The 22,749-nt window shown below is 39.3% G+C and overlaps 1 protein-coding gene across 1 annotated transcript; it reads right to left on the bottom strand.

Annotated features, from left to right (window-relative positions):
* Positions 1-19,392: 19,392 nt before the first annotated feature.
* On the bottom strand, positions 19,393-20,334 carry LOC101595017 (olfactory receptor 10G7). The gene has a single exon (XM_004670554.2). The coding sequence runs from the start codon at positions 20,332-20,334 to the stop codon at positions 19,393-19,395; it is 942 nt and encodes a 313-aa protein (XP_004670611.1).
* Positions 20,335-22,749: the final 2,415 nt, after the last annotated feature.

The raw sequence follows: 22,749 nt of genomic DNA, 5'->3' as shown, positions 1-22,749 counted from the left end.
AAAAGTAAAAGAAACAAACAGCAGTTGATGTGTGCCCTCCACACAGGGAATGATGAAACATCAGCTAATCTTGTACCGCACTGTAGTATATTTTATTCTAGTCTAGGGTTTTCCCACAAATTAACTTCTCTGGAGTCCTAAAGTGTGATGTGATCTACAAGGCTAATTATTTGTGGCATCAATTCTCAGTTATCCTGTATTTCTAAAATATAATGTTGGTGTGCTTATGGAATATCTTGGTTTTTTTTTTTCTTGGAGCCATATTTTATTATTAATTTTATTATTAGTTTAAAAGTTCTTTAAGTTATAAGAAGTAAATAGCTAACAAATAAGAATTTTCTTGTTCTGAGGTACAGGATTGAGAGTTTGAGGCCAGTCTGGGCTATTTAGCAAGACTTTTCTTAAAATGTATAAACTAATAATGGAATTGATAATAAAGCTATTTATTGAGCCAAAAAAACCAAATAATTGTCTTGTTCAAATTCTGAAAGAATAGGAAAACTTCTATAACTATCTCAATGTTGACCCTTGTTCAGCCCTATTTTCTCAATAATTAATTAGTGCAAAAATGCCTCAATCATTTTAACTCAATGACTCTTACATTTCCAGCACAGAAGACAGAGCTATGACAGGATTCACGCGCTAGAGCACGATGGCTTTTTGAATACTCCAAAGCATGCTTGAGGTGGCATGGTAAGCGCTGTGGTGTCTGCACAGACTCGACAGCAGACTGAGTCGCCAGAAGTGCGAAGTACACATGAAAATAACAAAGGCAATTGCCAACTATGTGGTTTATAATAAATAATATACATGTAGTGCATAATATAAAGTTCTCTGATGTTTATCTGCTTTGGAATGTGTCCCACATCGCTTTTGTTTTCTTATCAAATTATATTGTATGTTGAATTATTTTTACTGAGAGAAAAATTAGCCACCAGAGACCAAAGGCAAAATCATTCTATGTTTCCTTTCATTGCTTAGTAATAATATTCAGAGTAGGAACATCAGTTGACTTGGACCTGAACCCCAACAGCCACAAAGCCAAAAGGTACAAATCATACCTGGTTTGTGTAGATAAAGCAGAGAGGATTGTGGGTGGGATGCATTGCCGGGCTCTTCCCCAGTGGGCAGGTAGTGCTGAGGAGGGACCAGGCCAGCTGGTTCCTCCCAAGGTGTTGAAAAGGAAGATAAGCATTGGACTCAAAAACCTCTCCTAGTCACTGGAGAAAAACCACATTGAGTCGGGAGTATTGTGGAAGCAGGAACTCGCAGGAACTCACTTTATTGTTACAAGCAGCTGCCTATATAATGTTGGGGACAGAGGCAGGGATTTTAGGATGGGGAGAAAGATAAGGGCAAATATGATAATTCCAACTCCTGCATGGAAGTAGCAGGCCAGAAACCATTAGGCATCTTTCTGAGTCCAAAGCAGAGCACCAAACTTTAGCTAGACTCAAGAAATTCCGTTAGGCTTCATGCCCAGGCCTTTCAGGGTCCAACATCTCCCCCTTTTGTTTTTGTAAGAGCATTAGTCACCATGGCCCCTGTCTTAGATTGTCACCCTCTGGGGATCTTACCTGTCACTGGGTACCATGTGTTTAGCTCGCTGAGAACCCATTCCATGGCCTGTCTTAGGTTGTCTCAGTCAGTCTGAGATCTTACCCATCATTGGTTACATGGAGGGAAGAGGAGGTGGCAGTGGGCCATCTGAGGAACTTAATTCCTGAGTTGCCAGCCTGTGGTAATATATCTCAACCTGATGGAGTTTTATTGCCTCTAGCTGCTGTAATTTTGTTAATTACACAAGGCCCAACAGTGAGGATAAGGAGGAGGGGAAGGAGGGGCCTAAGATAAGGGAGGAGGTAGGGGAAGAAGCCATGTAAGCCTATCCACAGTGGGCTGTACTGGGGGTCTCATAACCTCCTCTCCAAGTCTTCCTGGAGCCTCTTATCTTGTCCTGGATGACTCCCAATTTATTGGCATAAAGCAGCATTTTTCCTGTAAAACCAAGCATATGCCTCCCTTTTTGGCAGTTAGTAGGTCTAGTCCCCTCATGTTTTGTAGGACTACCTTAGCCAGGGAATCTAGCTTCCAGTAATGATATCTACATGATGGATTAAGGTGGCTGGGGCACAAAGGCCCATGCAATTGGTGGGCAGAAAGTCATAGGCCATCCCACCTCCACAAACATAAACCATTATAGAAGGTGGGCAGCATTGAACACTGGGCTCAGTTGTGTTAAAAGTGCAGAAGGAAGGATGAATGTATCCCACATCTATACTGGAATTATTAGGGGAAGGCAGGGCCCAAATGCAAGTTCTAGAGGAAACATTGGGAAAAGCTGGACGGGGAAGGGGAAGGTGGCTGAGCAATTGTACTGAAAGTCAGGGAGGCCCAGATATTTTAGGTCTCTCATTGGTACCCAAATGGGTCTTTTTCTTTTTACAAAATTTACCCATGGACAAAAATTCCATGATCTTTACATATGTTTCTATCAAACTCCCCCCCCCCCCTTTTTTTTTTACAGAGTTTTTGTATTTTAATCACTTCTCAGTACAAAAGATTATTGGGAAACAAATAAGCCCTTTGATCTCAGCAATATAAACATTAATCTTAAAGAATGGCTGGCTCTTATCAGTAACACTGAATGTATATAATCTTGCTTACATGTAGGTGCTAAAGTATTGCTGTCAAATGGCCCAAGCTATGGATACAAGGCCAGCCAAATGGCTCCAGACAATGAATACACATAATCTTGCTTATATGTAGGTGTTATAGTCTTGTTAACTTTTGTTATAGTTTTGCTATAGATTTGTTAAAGTCTTGCTGTCAAATGGCTCCTGACAATTCCTTTCCCCCTTTTTTTAAATTTTTTATGAACTGGGCCCTTCTGGGCCTCAGTGCAGAAAGACTGTGTTTGTCTTAGTTTGTCCTCTACAATATTTAGGCCTTACCCATCATCGGTACATGAATTTCATCATTCATGCCCTGTCTTAGGTTGACCTAACTCGAGCGAATCTTACCCGTCTTTGACTACCAGCCTCTCTAGGGGCTTTAAGATAATGTCTCAGGGAGCCGGGGTCAGTCCCTAGCTGTATACCATGTACTTTTGTATGGATATCTATAATGTATCTCAACAGGCATTTATTGACTATGGGCAGCAGACACAGAAAGAGCAAAAGAAAAACACCTGTATCAACAAAGCTTTCTATCCAAGAAGTGAGAGAATTCCTTCCAGGGAAGGCAGACTTAAAAGCAGATACTAAATCATCAGCAGCTTTAGCTGTATCAAAAATAAGTTGATTATTTTTTTTTAAATTTAATTTATTAGTTTTCTTTTCAGTAAATACAGGCCGTTTGGTACCATTATTTAGGCTCATCTGTGATCTACCCCCTCCCATTAGACCCTCCTTGTTAATGAAAATGGGTCGTGCATTGTGGAGTTAGCCCCAGTTATTGGCATGATAAATGTCTCTGCAAATCATGACCCAACATGTGACTCTGACATTCTTTCCGCCCCCTCTTCCACAAAATTTCCCTGAGCCATGTTGGGTTCATTTTTGGTCTGCTTCAGTGATGAGGTGTTGGGGGCCTCTGAGGCTCTGGCTCTCTGATTTGGCAGGAGTTGATTTTTCTCTGCGTTGATCTCCTTCCCCTTTGTGCTGGTATCTGGTTCACAGGAAAACATCACCCTTGCTTATTTCTCCAGTTGTCCTTAGTTTCAGTTGGGCCCCTTTTGAGGTATGTTGGGGCAGCTCTCAGGATCTGCATCTATCTGGAAAAGAGAAGCAGATTCTCCAACGGAGAGTAAGTTAGCACCCGGAAAATTGAGATAACACTTACTTTTTTGATAGACAGTATGATAGGTGTAGGCCCTCTTATACCCTGTGATTGATGGTAGCTTGATATTGTAGAGTGGGCTTGTGTTTGGGTATGGTTCTGACTTGTTTCCCAGCTCCAGCTATGGGTCTAGTACCACTGAGTGGATCAGTTAGCCAAATCAAGAGCAATTGATTCCTCACCATGGCTGTGCACCACTATTGCACTTGTGTGGGCATCACAGCCAGTTATTTGTTGCTAATTAGGTTAAACAATGTGTTGCTTGGACAGATCTTGGTCATTTCCCCCAGTCGCCTATGTAGCGCCTTCTGGCAGTAGAAACGCTGACTGTCTGGGGACAGACTCTCTCCTGGCTTCCAGCCAGGTCATTCCATTTTACGCGTCAGATGCGTAAGGAGTCTTCAGCAATAGGGTCTTACCACTGGCCTTTGGTGGGTCATCAAGTACTCTGACAGAAGTCTGTCATTGTTTTGGGAAACCTTGTAGGTTTCTCTGATCAAAATCTCATTGTGGATGGTAGACCCAAGCTGGAAGTAGGGTTACACGTCAGTGCCCACTAAGAAATTGAGGAAAAAGATAACTAATATACAAGAGTTAGAGAGGATAGAGATAGAGAGGAGAGGGGGAGAGGGAGGGAGGGAAGATGTAGGAGATTTAGGTCAGTCTTGATCCTACCCTCTCCAGTGTCTTGTGGTTCAGGTGTTTCCTGTAAGGGTCTAGTGAAGGTTCAGCCATTTGGTCTGTCTTTTAGGAAGTAGAATTTTATGGTACCATTGCCGTTTGGGTCCAGATTACTGTTTTCCACTCTGTGATTCCCTCCCCGCCCTCCCATCCATCTTATTGTCTAGTCCATGAGGTCCTTGCTGGGTATGTAAGGCATCTTGGGCAGATTCAGTTTAGGTGTGGCAGATGAGTGAGACTATGTGTCGATTTTTTTTCTGTGATTGGGTAAGTTCGCTGAGAATGATCTGTTCCAGGTTCAACCATTTTTCCTCAAATTTCTTTATGTAGTTTTTTCTTACTGCTGTATAGAATTCCATTGTGTAGATTTACCACATCTTTGTTATCCATTCTTCTAATGATGGACATCTGGGTTAATTCCAGCTTTTAGCTATTACGAATTGAGCCACTACAAACATGGTTGAGCAAATCTCTCTGGCTTTTGGTTTGAAGGTTTTAGGGTAGATGCCCAGTAATGGTATAACTGGGTCTGTTGGTATTTCTATAGTCAGCTTTTTCAGGAGTCTCCATATTGCTTTCCAAAGTGGTTGTACCATCCTGCATTCCCACCAACAGTGAATGAGTGTCCCTGCTTCTCCACATCCTCGCCAGCATTTATTTTCATTTGACCTTTTGATGTTGGCTATCCTTATTGGGGTAAGGTGGTATCTCATAATTGTTTTAATTTGCATTTCTCTGATGATTAGGGATGATGAACATTTTCTTAGGTGTGTGTTTGCCCTTTGTATCTCTTCCTCTGTGAATTGCCTGTTTAACTCTGTGCCCCATTTTGTGAGTGGTGTATTTGTCTTCTTATTGCTTAGACTTTTGAGTTCTTTGTAAATTCTAGAGATAAGGCCTCTATCAGTTGGATAACCTGCAAATATTTTCTCCCATTCTGTGGGTATTCTATTGGCTTTGCGTATTATATGCTTGTCTGTAAAGAAACTCTAAACATAATAATCACATGCTCATTTCGATAGATGCAGAAAAGGCCTTTGACAAGATACAACATCACTTCATGATCAAAACATTGGAGAGAATCGACATGGCTGGGTCACATCTTACCATAATAAAGGCAATATACAAAGCTCCAAAGGCCCAAATAATACTTAATGGAGAGAGACTGGAGGAATTCCCATTGAGATCAGGAACAAGACAGGGATGTCCTCTCTCACCTCTGCTTTTCAATATAGTTCTGGAAGTCCTAGCCCAAGCAATAAGACAGGAGAAGGAAATAAAAGGGATACAATTTGGAAAGGAAGAAGTTAAGTTAGCTCTATTCGCTGATGACATGATTGTATATGTAAGAGACCCGAGAGACTCCATCCCAAAACTCCTGAAGGTGATTAACTCTTATAGCAAAGTAGCAGGATACAAAATCCATGCACAAAAATCAGTAGCATTTCTGTATGCAAATGACAAAGATACAGAAAAAGAAATAAGGGACATAGTCCCATTTTCAATAGCAACAAAAAAATAAAATAAAATGCCTTGGAATAATGTTAACCAAGGAAGTAAAAGATCTATACAAAAAAAACATAAAAACTCTCAAAAAAGAAATTGAGGAGGACTTGAGAAGATGGAAAGATCTCCCATGTTGCTGGATAGGCAGAATTAACATTGTGAAGATGACAATCCTAGCAAAGGCAATATATAGATTTAACACAATTCCAATTAAAATACCTACAGTGTTCTTCACTGAGATAGAAAAAATGATCTCAAATTTCATATGGAAAGGCAGAAGGCCTCGCATATCCAAACATATCCTCAGCAAAAGAAATACCTCTAGTGGCATCACCATACCCGATATAAAGCTATATTACAAAGCCATAGTAATAAAAACAGCATGGTACTGGCATAAAAACAGGAGTATAGACCAATGGAATAGACTTGAGGACCTGGATTTTGGGTCAATCAACTATAGCTACTTGATATTCAACAAAGGCCCAAACAATATAGACAGGAAAAAAGATAGCATCTTCAACAAATGGTGCTGGACAAACTGGATAACCACATGCAGGAAACTAAAACTTGATCCACACATTTCACCATGCACAACACTCAAATCCAAATGGATCAAAGACCTCAACATAAGACCAGAAACTCGAAAACTACTGGAAGAAAATTTAGGAAGTACTTTCCATGATATAGGAATGGAAAAAGACTTCCTGAATAAAACCCCAGTGGCTCAAGTTCTTAAACAGTCACTCAACCATTGGGATCATAAAGGTGAAAGGTGATTATTTTGTAAAGACAAAATCCATGAATGTAACTGAATTAGATTCAAGGAAATATTATTATTATGTCAAATATCTCTCAAATGTATTTTCCCAATCCTGTTGACTGTCATTATATTTTTTTAGAACTAACTCAAATCCATTGAAAATCTACATGACACTCCAAATGAGTTCTAACTTTCAACTCTAGTATATAGAGTGTCTAACAGGTGAAACTGTATCTAGGGAAAGGATCAAGCCCAAGATCCTAAAGGTAGGTACAGTTTGAATTTTTCTTTTTTAGGAGCTACTTTAAAGCTGTGAGTATGAAGGATAGTTAGACATTAAAAGTACAATCCTAAAGCCAAATGTCACAGCACACTTTAGGAACTCCTGCTAGGCACACATTTCATACCTTTAGATTGAAATCGGAAACCCACCATCACACCTTAAGATCCATACAATTGCACTGACTCCAGCCAGGTGCCTGTAAAATATAGACTACAAGCAAATAAATAATTGAATATATTGGTGGCGTTTATTTAAATTACCTCATTCTGCCCCTGGAGCCCAATGTATTTATAACCATCACACATTATAAATTGTTAGAAAAATTTAAAATATTTAGGGTAAATAATGCCTTTCTTAGTTGGTCCTGTGGGGGTAAGGATCCCCCCCCCTTTTTTTGTTATTGAGACTTGAGAGTTTGATCATATCTTTTAACAATAGCCTGGCCTTGGGGGTTATATGGGATGTCTGTGGAATGTGAGATTTTCCAGGTCTGGGGAAAATCTATAAAGGCCTTGTTTATGAAGCAGGGGCCATTATCTGTTTTAATTTGGTCAGGCAGTCGAAGGGTGGCAAAGCATTGAAACATATGGCTAATTGTATGTTTAGATTTTTTTCCCGGCATGTGCCGATGCCCAGCAGGCGTGGGAAAAGTTATCAACTGAAAGAAAAATATCATGAGCCCAGTCACCTAGAGAGGGCAGACTTCTCCCCTGTCCCACCTGGGTCAGTCCAAGGGAGCCACGTGGCAGTCACCCAGGAGGTGGACTGCCCGCCAACTCCCAGTAGGGGAGGGCCGGGCACAAGCTGCCAGGAGGGGGGTGATCTATTTAAATTACCACATTTTGTCCCTGGTTCCCAATAGATTTATAACCGTCATATATTATAAATTGTACTCAGTTTAATTTTAAAGGTCCTCACAGTGTTGACTAATTTAAGATATTAAGACCTGTAAAATCAAACAAGTTAAACACTTCTAACATATAAAGACACAGAGTAAACATTTTTAACTGGTATAAGGGGAAACAAAAACAATGTAAATTGAACCACCATAACCTAAAATTATTCTCAGTGCCTGTAATTTTAACTTGTTTGAGGTTTTTTAGTTTAAACTCTTAAATCTCAGCCGGGTGTGGTGGTGCACACCTTTAATCCCAGCACTCAGGAGGCAGAGGTAGGAGGATTACCATGAGTTTTAGGCCATCCTGAGACTCCATAGGGAATTCCAGGTCATCCTGGGCTAGAGTGAAACCCTACCTAAAAAAAACAAAACAAAAATCTTAAATCTCTCAGTCCAGTATCTCCAGCTAAGCACATCAGTCCATTACAAATTTAACTTTGATTAAATTCTCTGGGCCTTGGCAGCCCTTATGCCAGTATCCCAGCTCCAACAAAGTTCTCTGCAGTCTTTCCTTTCCCTTAGAAAGCTCATAAGCCAAGCCTCGAAGTTTAATGCTGTCTGTACACAGCATTCTTAGACTCTTGTCAGAATAGTCCATAAAATTTGGCTTACCACTCCAGAAGACACCTTCAGTTGTAAGCAACAAGTCCATGCCTATTCCTCCAACACAAAGATTCCAAAAGATCACTAGATCAATATTCACATGATTAGGTTCATCTCAGTTCACTCCTTGGTACCAAGTTCTGTATCAGACAGCTTCAGGTTCGCTGAGATAAACTTCCAGACCAGGTACAGTTATGGAGGAAAGGATATTTATTGAAGCTTACAGATCCAGTTTAAGTTCCATAATGGCAGAAAAAGCTGGCCTGTCTTCACAGGCCCAAGCAGAGAGAGAGAGAGAGAGAGAGAGAGAGAGAGAGAGGGGGGGGAGCGAGAGCGAGAGGGAGAGGGAGAGGGAGAGGGAGAGAGAGAATGAGAGAAGCACAACCCTTCAGAAATACAAAAGCCACAGATGCAGCTTGCTAGGCCCCATTTAGAAATACAAAAGCTGCCTTGTAACTGAAGGTGAAGGGAAAGAGGAAGGGAACGAAGAGATGTTGACAAACAAGTACAGGATATAGAAGCAAAGTTTAGTACATTAAATATAAAGACTGCCTCATAACTTATGAGGGTACACTCACCCGCACATGTACACCGATTACCTCCTCAATGCATGCCTCTCACGGGGCACTAGTCAGCTGGGTTCCTGGAGCCCCATGTTAGGTGCCAGAGGCTGGGCTCCTCCCCAGTGGGTAGGTAGTGCTGAAGGAAGGACCAGGCCCCCTGGTTCCTCCCAAGGGGTTGAGGAGAAGGAGGAATGAGCATCAGACGACTCAAAAAACTCTCCTAGTCACTGGAGAAAAGCCATACTGAGTCGGGAGACTTGTTGAAGCCGGAACTCACAGGAACTTGCTTTATTGTTACAAGCAGTTGCCTATATAATGTTGGGGATGAAGATGGAGATTTTAGGGTTGGGGGAAAGGTAAGGGCCAATAGTAAACTGGGGCTATTGAAATGATAATTCCAACTCCTGCTCGGAAGTAGCAGGCCAGAAGCCATTAGGAATAGCTGCCCAAGGCAGATCAACAAACTTTAGCTAGGCTCAGGAAGTTCCACTAGGTCTCATGTCCCGACCTCTCAGGGCCCAACAATGCATGAAGAGCTTAACTTAGAAGTTTACAATGTGACTTAACACTGCTCACACTGGTAAAATTGATAAATCAAAAGTAATATCCTATCTTCTTCCTCAATAAAATAGAAAGGCCTTTTCAAAGTGAGTGCTGTATCCTTGTAAAAATTATCACTGGATCAGTTGTGGTGGTGCATACTTACAATCTCAGCACTTGAAAACTGAAGAAAAATTACAAATTCAAGGCTAACCTAGGCTATTTATTAAGGCTGTGTCACAAAAGTAAATACTCAAGTAAAAATGTTATCATTAAAAAAATACATAATTAAACATCATTTATTAATTTCACTCAGTTTAATTGCTGCTATATATTCCAGTTTTCAAACACATCCTTCCTTTGTTGTGCATAATATCTCTTGACTCTCTTGTTTTTATAATACTTAAATAGGCAACAACTAATTTGCAGAAGTCTGTGTTGAAAAGTGCTAAAAGTTTTGAAAATAAACCAGGTTTGTGAACTTAAAAGCTAGACTTCTACCATTTCATTAATTCTGGTGGAAGATGGGAAACTACTGGCTCAAAAGCAAAGGCCTTCATGACTCATAGTGCAGCAAGCAAAATGAGAGCTAACATAGTATTAGTTCTGCCTTGTTCCCAGTTTTCCTGGAAGTACATTGTTACTGGTCAGGTTGATAGCATGCAGACAGGAGATTTTCTTTTTCTTTTTTCTTTTTTCTTCTTCCTCCTCCTTTTTTTAAATTTAATTTTTATTAATATTTTCCATGATTATAAAAAAAAAATCCCGTGGCAATACCCTCCCTCCCCCAACATACTTTCCCATTTGAAATTCCATTCACCGTCATATTACCTCCCCATCTCCATCATTATACTTACATATACACAATACAAACCTAGTAAGTACCCTCCTCCCTTCCTTTCTCTTCCCTTTATATCTCCTTTCTAACTTACTGGCCTATGCTACTAAGTATTTTCCTTCTCACGCAGAAGCCCAATCATCTGTAGCTAGGATCCACATATGAGGGAGAACATGTGGTGCTTGGCTTTCTGGGCCTGGGTTACCTCACTTAGTATAATCCTTTCCATATCCATCCATTTTTCTGCAAATTTCATAACTTCATTTTTCTTTACCACTGAGTAGAACTTCATTGTATAAATGTGCCATATCTTTATTATCCACTCATCTGTTGAGGGACATCTAGGCTGGTTCCATTTCCCAGCTATTATAAATTGAGCAGCAATAAACATTGTTGAGCATGTACTTGTAAGGAAATGAGATGATTCCTTTGGATGTATGCCTAGGAGTGCTATAGCTGGGTCAAATGGTAGATCAATCTTTAGCTGTTTTAGGAACCTCCACACTGATTTCCACAAGGGCTGGACCAGATTGCATTCCCACCAGCAGTGTAGAAGGGTTCCTCTTTTTCCACATCCCCGCCAACATTTATGATCATTTGTTTTCATGATGGTGGCCAATCTGACAGGAGTGAGATGGAATCTCAATGTAGTTTTAATCTGCATTTCCCTGATGACTAGTGATGTAGAACACTTTTTTAGATGCTTATATGCCATTCGTATTTATTCCTTTGAGAATGCTCTATTTATCTCCAAAGCCCATTTTTTTGATTGGCTTGTTTGACTCCTTATTTAACTTTTTGAGTTCTTTGTATATCCTAGATATTAATCCTCTATCAGATATATAGCTGGCAAAGAATTTTTTCCCATTTTGTAGGTTGCCTCTTTGCTTTTTTCACTGTGTCCTTTGCAGTGCAAAATCTTTGTAATTTCATGAGGTCCCAGTGATTAATCTGTGGTTTTATTGCCTGAGCAATTGGGGTTGTATTCAGAAAGTCTTTGCCGAGACCAATATGTTGAAAGGTTTCCCCTAATTTTTCCTCTAGCAGTTTCAGAGTTTCAGGACTGATGTTAAGGTCTTTAATCCATTTGGACTTAATTTTTTTGCATGGCGAGAGAGAAGAATCTATTTTCATCCTTCTGCAGATATATATCCAGTTTTCCCAACACCATTTGCTGAAGAGGCTGTCTTTTCTCCAATGAGTATTTTTGGCATTTTTATTGAATATCAGGTGGCTATAGCTACCTGGGCTTACATCTGGGTCCTCTATTCTGTTACCCTGATCTATATGTCTGGTTTTGTGCCAGCACCACGCTGTTTTTGTTACTATGGCTGTGTAGTACAGGTTAAAATCAGGTATGGTGATACCACCAGCCTTATTTTTGTTGCTCGGTGTTATTTTAGATATTCGAGGTTTTTTTGTGATTCCAAATGAATTTTTGGATTGTTTTTTCTATTTCCTTGACGAATGCCTTTGGAATTTTGATAGGAATTGCATTAAATGTGTAGATCACTTTTGTTAAGATTGCCATTTTTACAATATGGATTCTTCCAATCCAGGAACAAGGGATGCTTTTCCACTTTCTAGTGTCTTCTGCAATTTCTCGCTTGAGTGTTTTAAAGTTCTCACTGTAGAGATTCTTTACTTCCTTGGTTAGGTTTATTCCAAGGTACTTTATTTTTCTTGATTTAATTTTGAATGGGAGTGATTCTCTGGTTTCATACTCTGTGTGTTTGTTGTTAGCATATATGAAGGCTACTGATATCTGTGCATTCATTTTGTATCCTGCTACATGGCTGTAGGTTTTGATCAGCTCTAACAGTTTGCTAGTAGAGTCTTTAGGGTCCCTTATGTATAGAATCATGTCATCTGCAAATAATGATAACTTTATCTCTTCCTTTCCAAGTTATATCCTTTTATGTGTGTCTCTTGCCTTATTGCTATGGCTAAGACTTCCAAAAGTATATTAAATAAAAGTGGGGCAGTGGACACCCTTGTCTTGTTTCTGATTTTAGTGGAAAAGCTTCCAGTTTTTCCCCATTTAGTAATATGTTGGCTGTAGGCTTGTCATAAATAGCTTTTATTATATTGAGATATGTTCCTTCTATTCCCAGTCTCTGTAGGACTTTTATCATGAAGGGATGTTGGATTTTGTCAAATGCTTTCTCTTCGTCTAATGAGATAATCATGTGATTTTTGTCCTTCAACCCATTTATATAATGTATTACATTTATAGATTTACATATATTGAACCATCCCTGCATCTCTGGGATAGAGCCTATTAGTCAGGGTGAATGATCTTTCTGATGTATTCTTGTATTTTGTTTGCTAATATTTTGTTGAGAATTTTTGCATCTATGTTCATGAGGGAAATTGGTCTGTAATTTTCTTTTTTTTTTTCTATCTTTGCCTTGTTTTGGTATCATGGTGATGCTGCCCTCATAGAAGGAGTTTGGTAGAATTCCTTTTCTATTTCCTGGAAAATCTTAAGAAGCAATAATATTAGCTCTTCCTTAAAGGTCTGGTAAAATTCAGCAGTGAATCCATTTGGGCCTGGGCTTTTTTTAGCTGGGAGATTATTGATAACTGTTTGGATCTCCATGTTTGTTATAGGTCTGTTTAAGTGGTTAATCTCATTTTGATTTAATTTACGTAGGTCATATAAGTCAAGGAAATCATCCATTTCTTTCAGATTTTCATACTTTGTGGAGTATATGCTTTTATAGTATGTCCCTATGATTTTTTGAATTTCTCTGGAATCTGTTGTGATGTTACCTTGTTCATCTCTGATTTTATTAATTTGTGTCTCTTCTCTCTTTTGGTCAGATTTTCTAAGGGTTTATCAATCTTGTTTATCCTTTCAAAGAACCAACTCTTTGTTTCATTAATTCTTTGGATTGTTCTTTTTGTTTCTATTTCATTAATTTCTGCCCTAATCTTTATTATTTCTTCCCATGTAATGATTTTTGGTTTGCCTTGTTCCTCTTTTTCCAAGGCTTTAAGGTGAAGCATTAGGTCATTTACTTGTGACCTTTCTAATTTCTTAATATAGGCACTTAAGGCTATAAATTTACCTCTTAGAACTGCCTTCATTGTGTCCCAGAGATTTTGGCATGTTGTGTTCTCATTATTGTTTGACTCTATAAATTTTTTGATTTCCTTCTTGATTTCTTCATTGATCCATTCATCATTTAGTAGTGCATTGTTTAGTTTCCATGATTTTGTGTATGCTCTATAGCCTTTCTTGCTACTGATTTGTAGTTTAATTCCATTGTGGTCAGATAGAATGCAAGGAATTATTTCAATTTTCTTGAATTTGTTAAGATTTTCTACAGAGTTTTTTTTTTTATTAACTGTGTTCTTTTTTAAAAAAAATTTTTGTTCATTTTTATTTATTTATTTGAGAGCGACAGAGAGAGAAAGAGGCAGATAGAGAGAGAGAATGGGCGCGCCAGGGCCTCCAGCCACTGCAAACAAACTCTAGATGCGTGTGCCCCCTTGTGCATCTGGCTAACGTGAGTCCTGGAGAATCGAACCTCGAACTGGGGTCCTCAGGCTTCACAGGCAAGCATTTAACTGCTAAGCCATCTCTCCAGCCCCCAATTAACTGTGTTCTTAATTGCTAGTAATTCTGACTGGTTTTTCTTTATTATTTCTATTTCATTACTTATGTCTTGTATTGCCTTCTTTATTTCATGAAATTGGTGTCTTCTTTGATTCCTTTGATTTCCTCTTTGAGTTCCTCTTTGACTCCTTTGATTTATTCTCTTACTTCTTTGAACATATTGACAATCATTCTTTTGAAATCTTTCTCAGGCATTTCCTCTATCTCCTTCTCACTGGAGGTCATTTCTGATTCATTAATACTGTTAGGTGGATTTCTAATGTCTTGCTTTTTAGTGTTTCTTGTGTTATAATGTATACATTTTTGCATCTTGGATTAAGTTAATGCTTGGATTTTCTAGCTAGCTAGGTATTCTTAGCTGTATCAATGGATTTGATGTTATATATCTTCAGGATAGGAGCTTATGGTGTTAGGTGTGGCTTTTAAGGCTCTCAGAGTATCTACAAAGGTGTTCCTAGGGGTTGAATTTCGCTGCTATGGGAGTATTCAAGTAGGCTGAATGGAATAAAATACAGGTAGATTCTAAAACTTAACTAAACACTGTACACATTCAATCAAAAACTGCACCAAATATTTATGCAAGAGTAGTTATTATAACAAGCAGATCCTCTATCAACAAAGAGGTTAAGATTTCTGGTCTGCTGAGGGATCCAAGTCAGCTTGTGACCAAGTGAGACCCTTCCCTGGTGCAATCAATCCCAGTTACCTTTTTGGATGATTTTGGCCTCAGTCAAGTTGCTGGCTGGGTCGTTGGGCTGCTGTTCTGATTTCCGGAGCTGGGCACTGGCTTTTCCTGCAGGGCCAACCGAGCCTGGCAACTGTGTCCCTGCAGAATGGCACCCCTGCTGCTGGAACTGCCACTGCTGCTCCTGAATCTGCCACTGCTGGATCTGTCACTGCTGCTGCTAAAGCTGCCGCTGCTGGGTCTTTGACTTCTGCTGGGTCCTTCACCTCTGCTGGGTCCACTGCTGCTGCTACCACTGCTGCTGCTGTATCTGCTGCTGCTGGGGCCACTGCTGCTGGTGCCGGTGCCTCTGATGTTGCTGCGGGACTCTGCTCCTGTTTGGGTCCTGCTGTTCACTCAAGTTGGCGTGGCCAGGTCCCAGACCGCTGCTCTGTTCGCTGGAGCTAGGCACAGGTGGTGGGGGAGGGGAGGGAGCCACAGCTGCTCTGGTTCTCTTGCTGTTCCACTTTTCCTTCTACCTTGTGATATGCTCCTCCATTGCTCACTGCCACTCTCCCTTCATGTTTCTTGAGTTGCAGAGAGCTCCAGTGTGAGTGGAAGCTCCCTGCACCTGGCTTTTCCTGCAGCTCGAGCCGATCCTGGCGGCTTTCTGGTGCGCTGCCACCGCCGTGGTCAGTGGACTTGCGGGGCTGCTTTTGCTGGCCTGTGCGGGTTCTGGAACTCTTCAACTTCTCCACTGCCGTCTCAATTTCCTATACACCTCACTTTTTAGTTAAAGTGTGTATTTTGCTGGGTTTTTTTTGGTCTTTTTCCCCCCTAGGCTACTTTGGTGTGGTACCTAAGCCGCCATCTTAACTGGAAGTCCCCAGACAGGAGATTTTCATTAGTGGTGAGGAATTCTGCACATTGCCAATGGATGGCATGGCTTTACTGCACTGGATAGCAAGCAGTTACTCTCTGATTACTCCCTTTTCTCCAAGTCTGCTCCCCTTAAAATCATCCTTGATGTTCCTATTAAACATTCTAATTCTTGCCTCATAATCAGTGGCCCCAAATCTTGGGATTTAACACTAACACATCTAAACATGGAAGATGGTGATGTCACATTTGTTATTCTTCCCTGATTGATGGTGAATTTCTCATTGGTTCAATGCTCCATTGCCTGATTGCTATCAATATTGTGTTTCATTAGCCATTCAGTTTCCATATTTGTAAATTTGCTGTTTGTTTATTATTGTGTTCTTCTATTTTCTTATTGTTAAAACTTATTTGACATCTATAAAGTATGCATTCTACAAACTAATCCATTTTATTTTTTTTTTAAATTATTTATTTATTTATTTGAGAGCAACAGACACAGAGAGAAAGACAGATAGAAGGAGAGAGAGAGAATGGGCATGCCAGGGCTTCCAGCCTCTGCAAACGAACTCCAGATGTGTGTGCCCCCTTGTGCATCTGGCTAACGTGGGACCTGGGGAACCGAGCCTCGAAGTGGGGTCCTTAGGCTTCACAGGCAAGCGCTTAAGCGCTAAGCCATCTCTCCAGCCCCCATTTTCTTTTTATTATAAGTATCGTTTCTCCATAGATTTTTTAAAATATAATTTCTAAAATAAAAAGGTTTCACACATAGACCCCCCTCTGCCCTCCCCCAATTCTACTGAGGGTCTACTGTGGGGTTATTGTCATGCATTGTGGGAACCAAGAGGCTCAGTCACTCTCTGCAGGGATGGGGGAAACATGGTGTCTCAGGCTATCCCCACCCATCCTGAGGCTCCTACAATCTTTCTGGCCCATGATGCTCCCTGAGCCTTGCTGAATGAGAGAGATCTGATTTACTACTGCTTTTTCTGTTGACTTTTTCTGTTGAGGTAGAAGGGACCTCCACCTCATCTACCAGGTCCTAGAAAATATTTTTAAGTTGTGAAATTTATTAGTAAAATGTGGATACACATATTATCAAAACGGATCAAAGTTCAGAATCTCTTTTAAACCAGAAAGGACATTTGTGAGCCTCTTAAGCTTTAGTATTATTTTTTCTATCCAATTCACCTAGTAGAAGCAGTGGAAATAAAAATGGAAATTTTAAAATTTAATTGTCATTTGTGCAATGGCAGGTCTGGAGTTGTTGGGCTCTATAAGGAAAGTGCTTCGTATCAGCAGAAGGAAACAGCAGATAGGAGCTTTCCTTAAGTGGAATATTAATGGGTGAGACATGTGAGACTTTCCATTATTCCTCTGAAGGTAGATAATTGGCTGCATATCCATAGTTCTGATGATGGTGTTAGACTATTTCAAAGCATGAATGCAATATATTAAGCCATTCATAAGTGGTAAAAGCTCTAAAAATCAGCACAGAACAATGCCATAATAGGCACACTGCTGTAGTAGTTAAACATTACTGAGGGAGGCCAGGAGATTCTAAAATCTCATTCTGAGAATGAACCACATAGATTTCTGATAGGCTTTCCTGTGTTCTCCAGAACAGTACAAGGAGTCTTGGCTGTTCTTATGGGTCTTCTTCTACCCAACTGCCGTGACAAACTTAACCAAGATATACTCACAAATGTGGCAAATCTTCAACTCCAAAAAAAAAAGGCATCCATGGGCTGGAGAGATGGCTTAGCAGTTAAGGCACTTGCCTGCAAAGACAAAGGACCTAGGTTCGACTCTCCAGTACCCACATGAGCCAGATGCACAAGTGGGTGCACACATCTGGAGTTTGTTTGCAGTGGCTGGAGGCCCTGGCACACCCATTCTCTCTCTCTTTATACCTGCCTATTTCTGTATCTTTCTCTCAAACAAATAAATAAAAGTAAAATATTAAAAAAAAAAAAAGGCATCCATCATTTCCATTATTACCACACATTTGAAATTAGCATTTCCTTTTGATTCTGTTGTGCTATTGTTCATCTGTTCTTTTATCTTGCTTATTTTTTCTTTTTTAATTTTTTTTTTTTTTTGCTATACTGGTCCTTGCACATAGTAGGCAAGTACTGTACCACTGAGTTTTATCTCTTAGCACATTTTGTGTATTTTTATATTAGATTTCCTAATATATTAATCAAAATGTTTTAAATTATGTCTGATAATTATGATTAAGATCTGATTATATATGTCATATATACAAATACATATGATATATAATATAATAAATACATATATCAACATAGTTATATGTCACTATCTTACTTACAATTTTATATCATAGATTTACAAGCTGTTACCATTAGAAAAATCTGGGCTAGGGATAGAAGGGCTCTCTCCAAATTATTTTTCACTATCTCATGTATGTTAATAATTATTTTAATAAATACTTCAATAATCACAAATATCATTGACATTTCACTGATATATATTGCATTTACAGATACATGTGACATTAAAGCATTTTTTCTTAGAAAGATCAATCCAAACTTTCAATATATGTGTGTTTGGATAACTAATGAGAAGTTTCATGATTCAAGCCTTATCTTTCTAGACAGGATCCAAAATCCATGTGGCACATTAAGTCAAACAAATGTAAATTATATACATAGTATGATGACATGGGAAGTATTGCCTTATGATGTGTTATAAATTGGAAGATACTCTGATAAATATTCTTGTTCATGCTTTTTTGTCTATAAACGTTAGTTGTTATTTTTGTATATTCACATGTTGTCACTGTTTACTTAGAAAAACAATTTTAAGGGCTGGAGAGATGGCTTAGCGGTTAAGCACTTGCCTGTGAAGCCTAAGGACCCCGGTTCGAGGCTCGGTTCCCCAGGTCCCACGTTAGCCAGATGCAAAAGGGGGCGCATGCTTCTGGAGTTCGTTTGCAGAGGCTGGAAGCCCTGGCGCGCCCATTCTCTCTCCCCCTCTATCTGTCTTTCTCTCTGTGTCTGTCGCTCTCAAATAAATAAATAAAAAATATTTTTTTTTAAAAAAAGAAAAACAATTTTAAGGTTGTTGAAATAAACACTTTGAATTTAGGGAAAATGTCAATAGCTTTAAACATGTTAAAGGGAATGCTCAATAATTGCTATATCTATGACCAATACAAACCATGACATGCATAAGGCATGCTAATAGACTCAAGTTTACTTTAAAAATCTTGAAAGTCAAAATAAGAACAGTGAAACCTTATAAAGATTTCATTAGCTTACCAAGTGAATAACGCTATCCTTGGATCAAATTCATTTTCTAGTATTATCTATAATGACTATTTTATCATAAGCATTCTGTACATTTTAATAATGGAAAGTTTAAAAGATGGAAAGATATTTTATTTATTCTTGAAATAAAATCTACCATAACAATGTTAAGTGGGTAAAGGTTGTAGAAAATATTTAAATGAGGAGTATAATTATGCAACTTTTATGATGATTTCTGATAAATAAGACTAGAATAATATCTTTCCAGTTAGATTACCACAATTTATAGGGTTCTTTTCCAAATATATGAAAAAATATTTGCTAGCCATTTCATGAAAACATTAGGATTCAGTATTTGAAATGCTTGTTCCAAGTATCATGTTCACATTGAAAACAGGGTTTGATTAGAGACTTAAAAGACCTCAGGGATCTCCTACCTAATTTGATTCATACTGAGTAAACACCACCCCATTTTTCAGTCTGAGCAGCGCTCTCTTCACCTCCTTGTTGCGCAGGGTGTACACAACAGGGTTGAGTAGCGGGGTCAGCACAGTGTAGAAAACGGCTACAGCGCCATCCACAGCATCCCTGGAGCCTGGTCTCAGGTAGATGAAAAGACCAGGGCCAAAGAAGCAGAGCACCACGATGCAGTGGGAGGCACAGGTCTGAAAGGCTCTGCGCCTGCCCTCCGAGGTGCGGATCTTCAGGATGGAGCAGACAATGGACACATAGGACAGCACAATCAGGAGAAAGCAGCCCGAGGCCACGACGCCTATGTTCACAAAGATGACCATCTCATTGGCCAAGGTGTCAGCACAGGCCAGCTTGAGGATGGGCGGGGCGTCACAGAAGTAATGCTGGATATGGCTGGGCCCACAGTAGGGCAAGCGGAAGGTGAGCGTGGTCTGCACAGCAGAGTGCAGGGAGCCACTGAGCCAGGTGCCAGTGGCCAGCAGGGCACAAGCTCGCCCACTCATCATGCTGCTGTACCTGAGCGGGTACCTGATGGCCAGGTAGCGATCATAGGACATGATGGTGTAGAGGAAGCACTCGGTGCTCCCCAGGAAATGGAAGGAATAAAGCTGAGCCACACAGCTCTGGAAGGAGATAGCACCACCATCCGGGGACACCAAGGTCATCAGCATTTTGGGCACTGTGACTGTGGAGAACCACATGTCAATGAAGGACAGGTTGGTGAGGAAGTAGTACATGGGTGTGTGGAGGCGAGAATCCACCCGGATCACCAGCAGGATGAGGAGGTTGCCCAGCACTGTGAGGACGTAGATCACCAGGAAGATTCCGAAGAGCAGAGTGTCCAGTGCTGGCGGGTGAGGAAGGCCGACGAGGAAGAACGTGGTCACTTGGCTCCTGTTTGACATGCTTTTGCAGATGAAATCTGGCGACTACCTTTTCTTTGAGGAAGAACACAAGGTTTAAGTTGTTTTATGTATTTTATCAGGACACTTCTCATTAAAGGAATGACTGCTTTCTAATTGTAGTTATTAGTCAATAAAAAGATTTAATTTATATGAAACTGTTGAGCTTTAAAAAGAGGAGCAAATTGAGTGTTTTGTAAAATTAGAAAAGACATACCAAAGAAGAAAGAAATGTTTGTTTATCCCACAAGCATCCTTTCATTCAAATATCTTCCTCCATCTCTCTCTGTCTCTGTCTCTCTCTCTCTCACACACACACACAGACACTCAGAGTTCATTCTCTGATCAGGGAAATTTCATTTCTATAAAATTTCTGCAACCCTTTTCCTCTCGGATGTTGGAGAGAAACATGACATTCTCCAACTCTTGTGTTAACAGCAATTTTAAGATTTGGTGTACATCAGCAATGGTCTAGCATTCCTGGAAGATTGCCTTTATTCATTCCTATCTGGGCCATGACTGCCTTTTATATGAAAAACTTGAAACTCAACTGCTACATAGTGAATAGAACACCATTCATTTCCCTCTCTTCTTTTTCTACATGGATTGATGTTAGTGCTCATCTACTAAACCATGATGTAATCACATAGATATACTTTGAGGTGCTCGAGGAGAACTAGATATACTTGTCACAAAGACAACTAATATTTGTATATGATCTTTGAGTTTCAGGACTAAGTTACAAATACTTGCTATAACATAAGCATAATTCTGCATCTAAAGATAGAAATTAGATACATAGTCATTTCTAATTTTGTAGGATTTATATTATTCCAGAGTTTAAACTCAATGTTTTTTTGTTTTTCAAAGAGATGGGGTGTCCCAGAAAGTAAAGGGAAAAAGATTTGAAGGGAAACCTGGCTATAGACTTGGACTCCATCAAAAGGGAATACTTTTGTCATTTCTTTTTGCATCTCTGAAAGGAATAGACCTTTCCATGGTGGAGCTCCTCTCTAGCTAAATTGTAATGTTAGAGTTTATTAAAGGAAGCAATTACTCATTTACATTTATGAAATTTTGGTTCTTCTATAAAACCAAGTGGTATTAGCCAAGTCATGACTGAAGAAATATAAACCAAAGCTGAAGAAGCACGGGGGGCTCCAAGTGTCACCCTGAATGCATTGTTCTCCCTCCCATGTGACCAGTAAGGAAAGCACGCAAGCCACTTTTGGTTACTTACCGATTGTACAACAAAGTTTTGGATAATAAGGCAGAAGTGAGGGTTTAAAGAAACTCTCCATCCTTGATGAATAGTAGCATTCTTTTTCTCACTGTTAAAAATATAGAAGAAATGCTACAGAAACCAGCTCTTTTAAAATAGAGTTGAAAGTGTCATGATATCTCAATAGACAATGCCTTGGCCATAAATTCTTTGTGGGTGAAAATATTTCAACCTAATCTCTAAAAAGCCAGACTTTTGTCAAAATGCATCTGTTAACATTGGTTCTGCCTTAATGGGCAGTCATTCCATAAGCCATTTAATTTAGCCCAAACTTAATTTCCAAAATACTTAAACATGACAATCTGCATTTAAACACTTCTGTGTGGAACAATCATATTCCCTATGATTTCTTTCCTGATGTCAAAAGTGGAAAGTATGGGCCTTCATCCCCAAAGGGACAATTCTCTGGTGAAGTGCATAGTCTCTTTGCTGAATCTTTAATTTTCTGGTGATTATTGCCAGACTTCTGTGCTCCAAGGGTATTTAGAGTTTTAGTCCTCCTATATAAACATCTTTCTAATTAAGCCCATCCCCTGTGGGGCGCATCCAACTCGTAAGTTCCTGGCCAGGAATGGATGTGACTATATACTTTCTGCCTCAGAGATTTAAACTAAGATACATTTAAGTTATGTAATAATAACACATTTTATAAAGGTTAATAATTACTTGTAATTTATTTCTACTTATGTCTTAATATCACTTTATCAAACACATACTATTACTTTTTGTTAATTTCTGTGTAACTTCTTTATATACCCTTATGAATGCTATTAGTTTCAAGTTGATAATTATGTATAATATTTTCTGATTTTTTTCCAAATTAAACATTCAATAATTTTCTTTCCTTTTTCCCTGTATTGGAAAAAAATCCTTGTTTCCCATCTATGTGTACTTAAGGTTTAACTTTAATCTTTATATCTCATTCATCACTTGATGGGCATTTAGGCTACTTCCATATCCTAGCGATTATGCATAGAGAAGTAATAAACATGACTGTTGAATCATATGGCAGTTGTTTTTAATTTTTTAAGGAGCCATCATACTATTTTTCATGATAGCTGTAGTAATTTATAAGTACAACTGTTGTGTAGCAGATTTCTGTCAGATGAAATATTTCCTCCTGAAGAAAAGAAATA

Source organism: Jaculus jaculus, chromosome 3 (assembly GCF_020740685.1).
Source record: "Jaculus jaculus isolate mJacJac1 chromosome 3, mJacJac1.mat.Y.cur, whole genome shotgun sequence".
NCBI classification, from domain to species: Eukaryota; Metazoa; Chordata; class Mammalia; order Rodentia; family Dipodidae; genus Jaculus; species Jaculus jaculus.
Note: the sequence above shows the minus strand (reverse complement) of the source record. Positions and strands in the feature narration are given on the sequence as shown.

What these genes read in the sequence shown, in the direction of transcription:
- LOC101595017 (XM_004670554.2), bottom strand. Translation starts at nt 20,334, where the DNA reads ATGTCAAACAGGAGCCAAGTGACCACGTTCTTCCTCGTCGGCCTTCCT.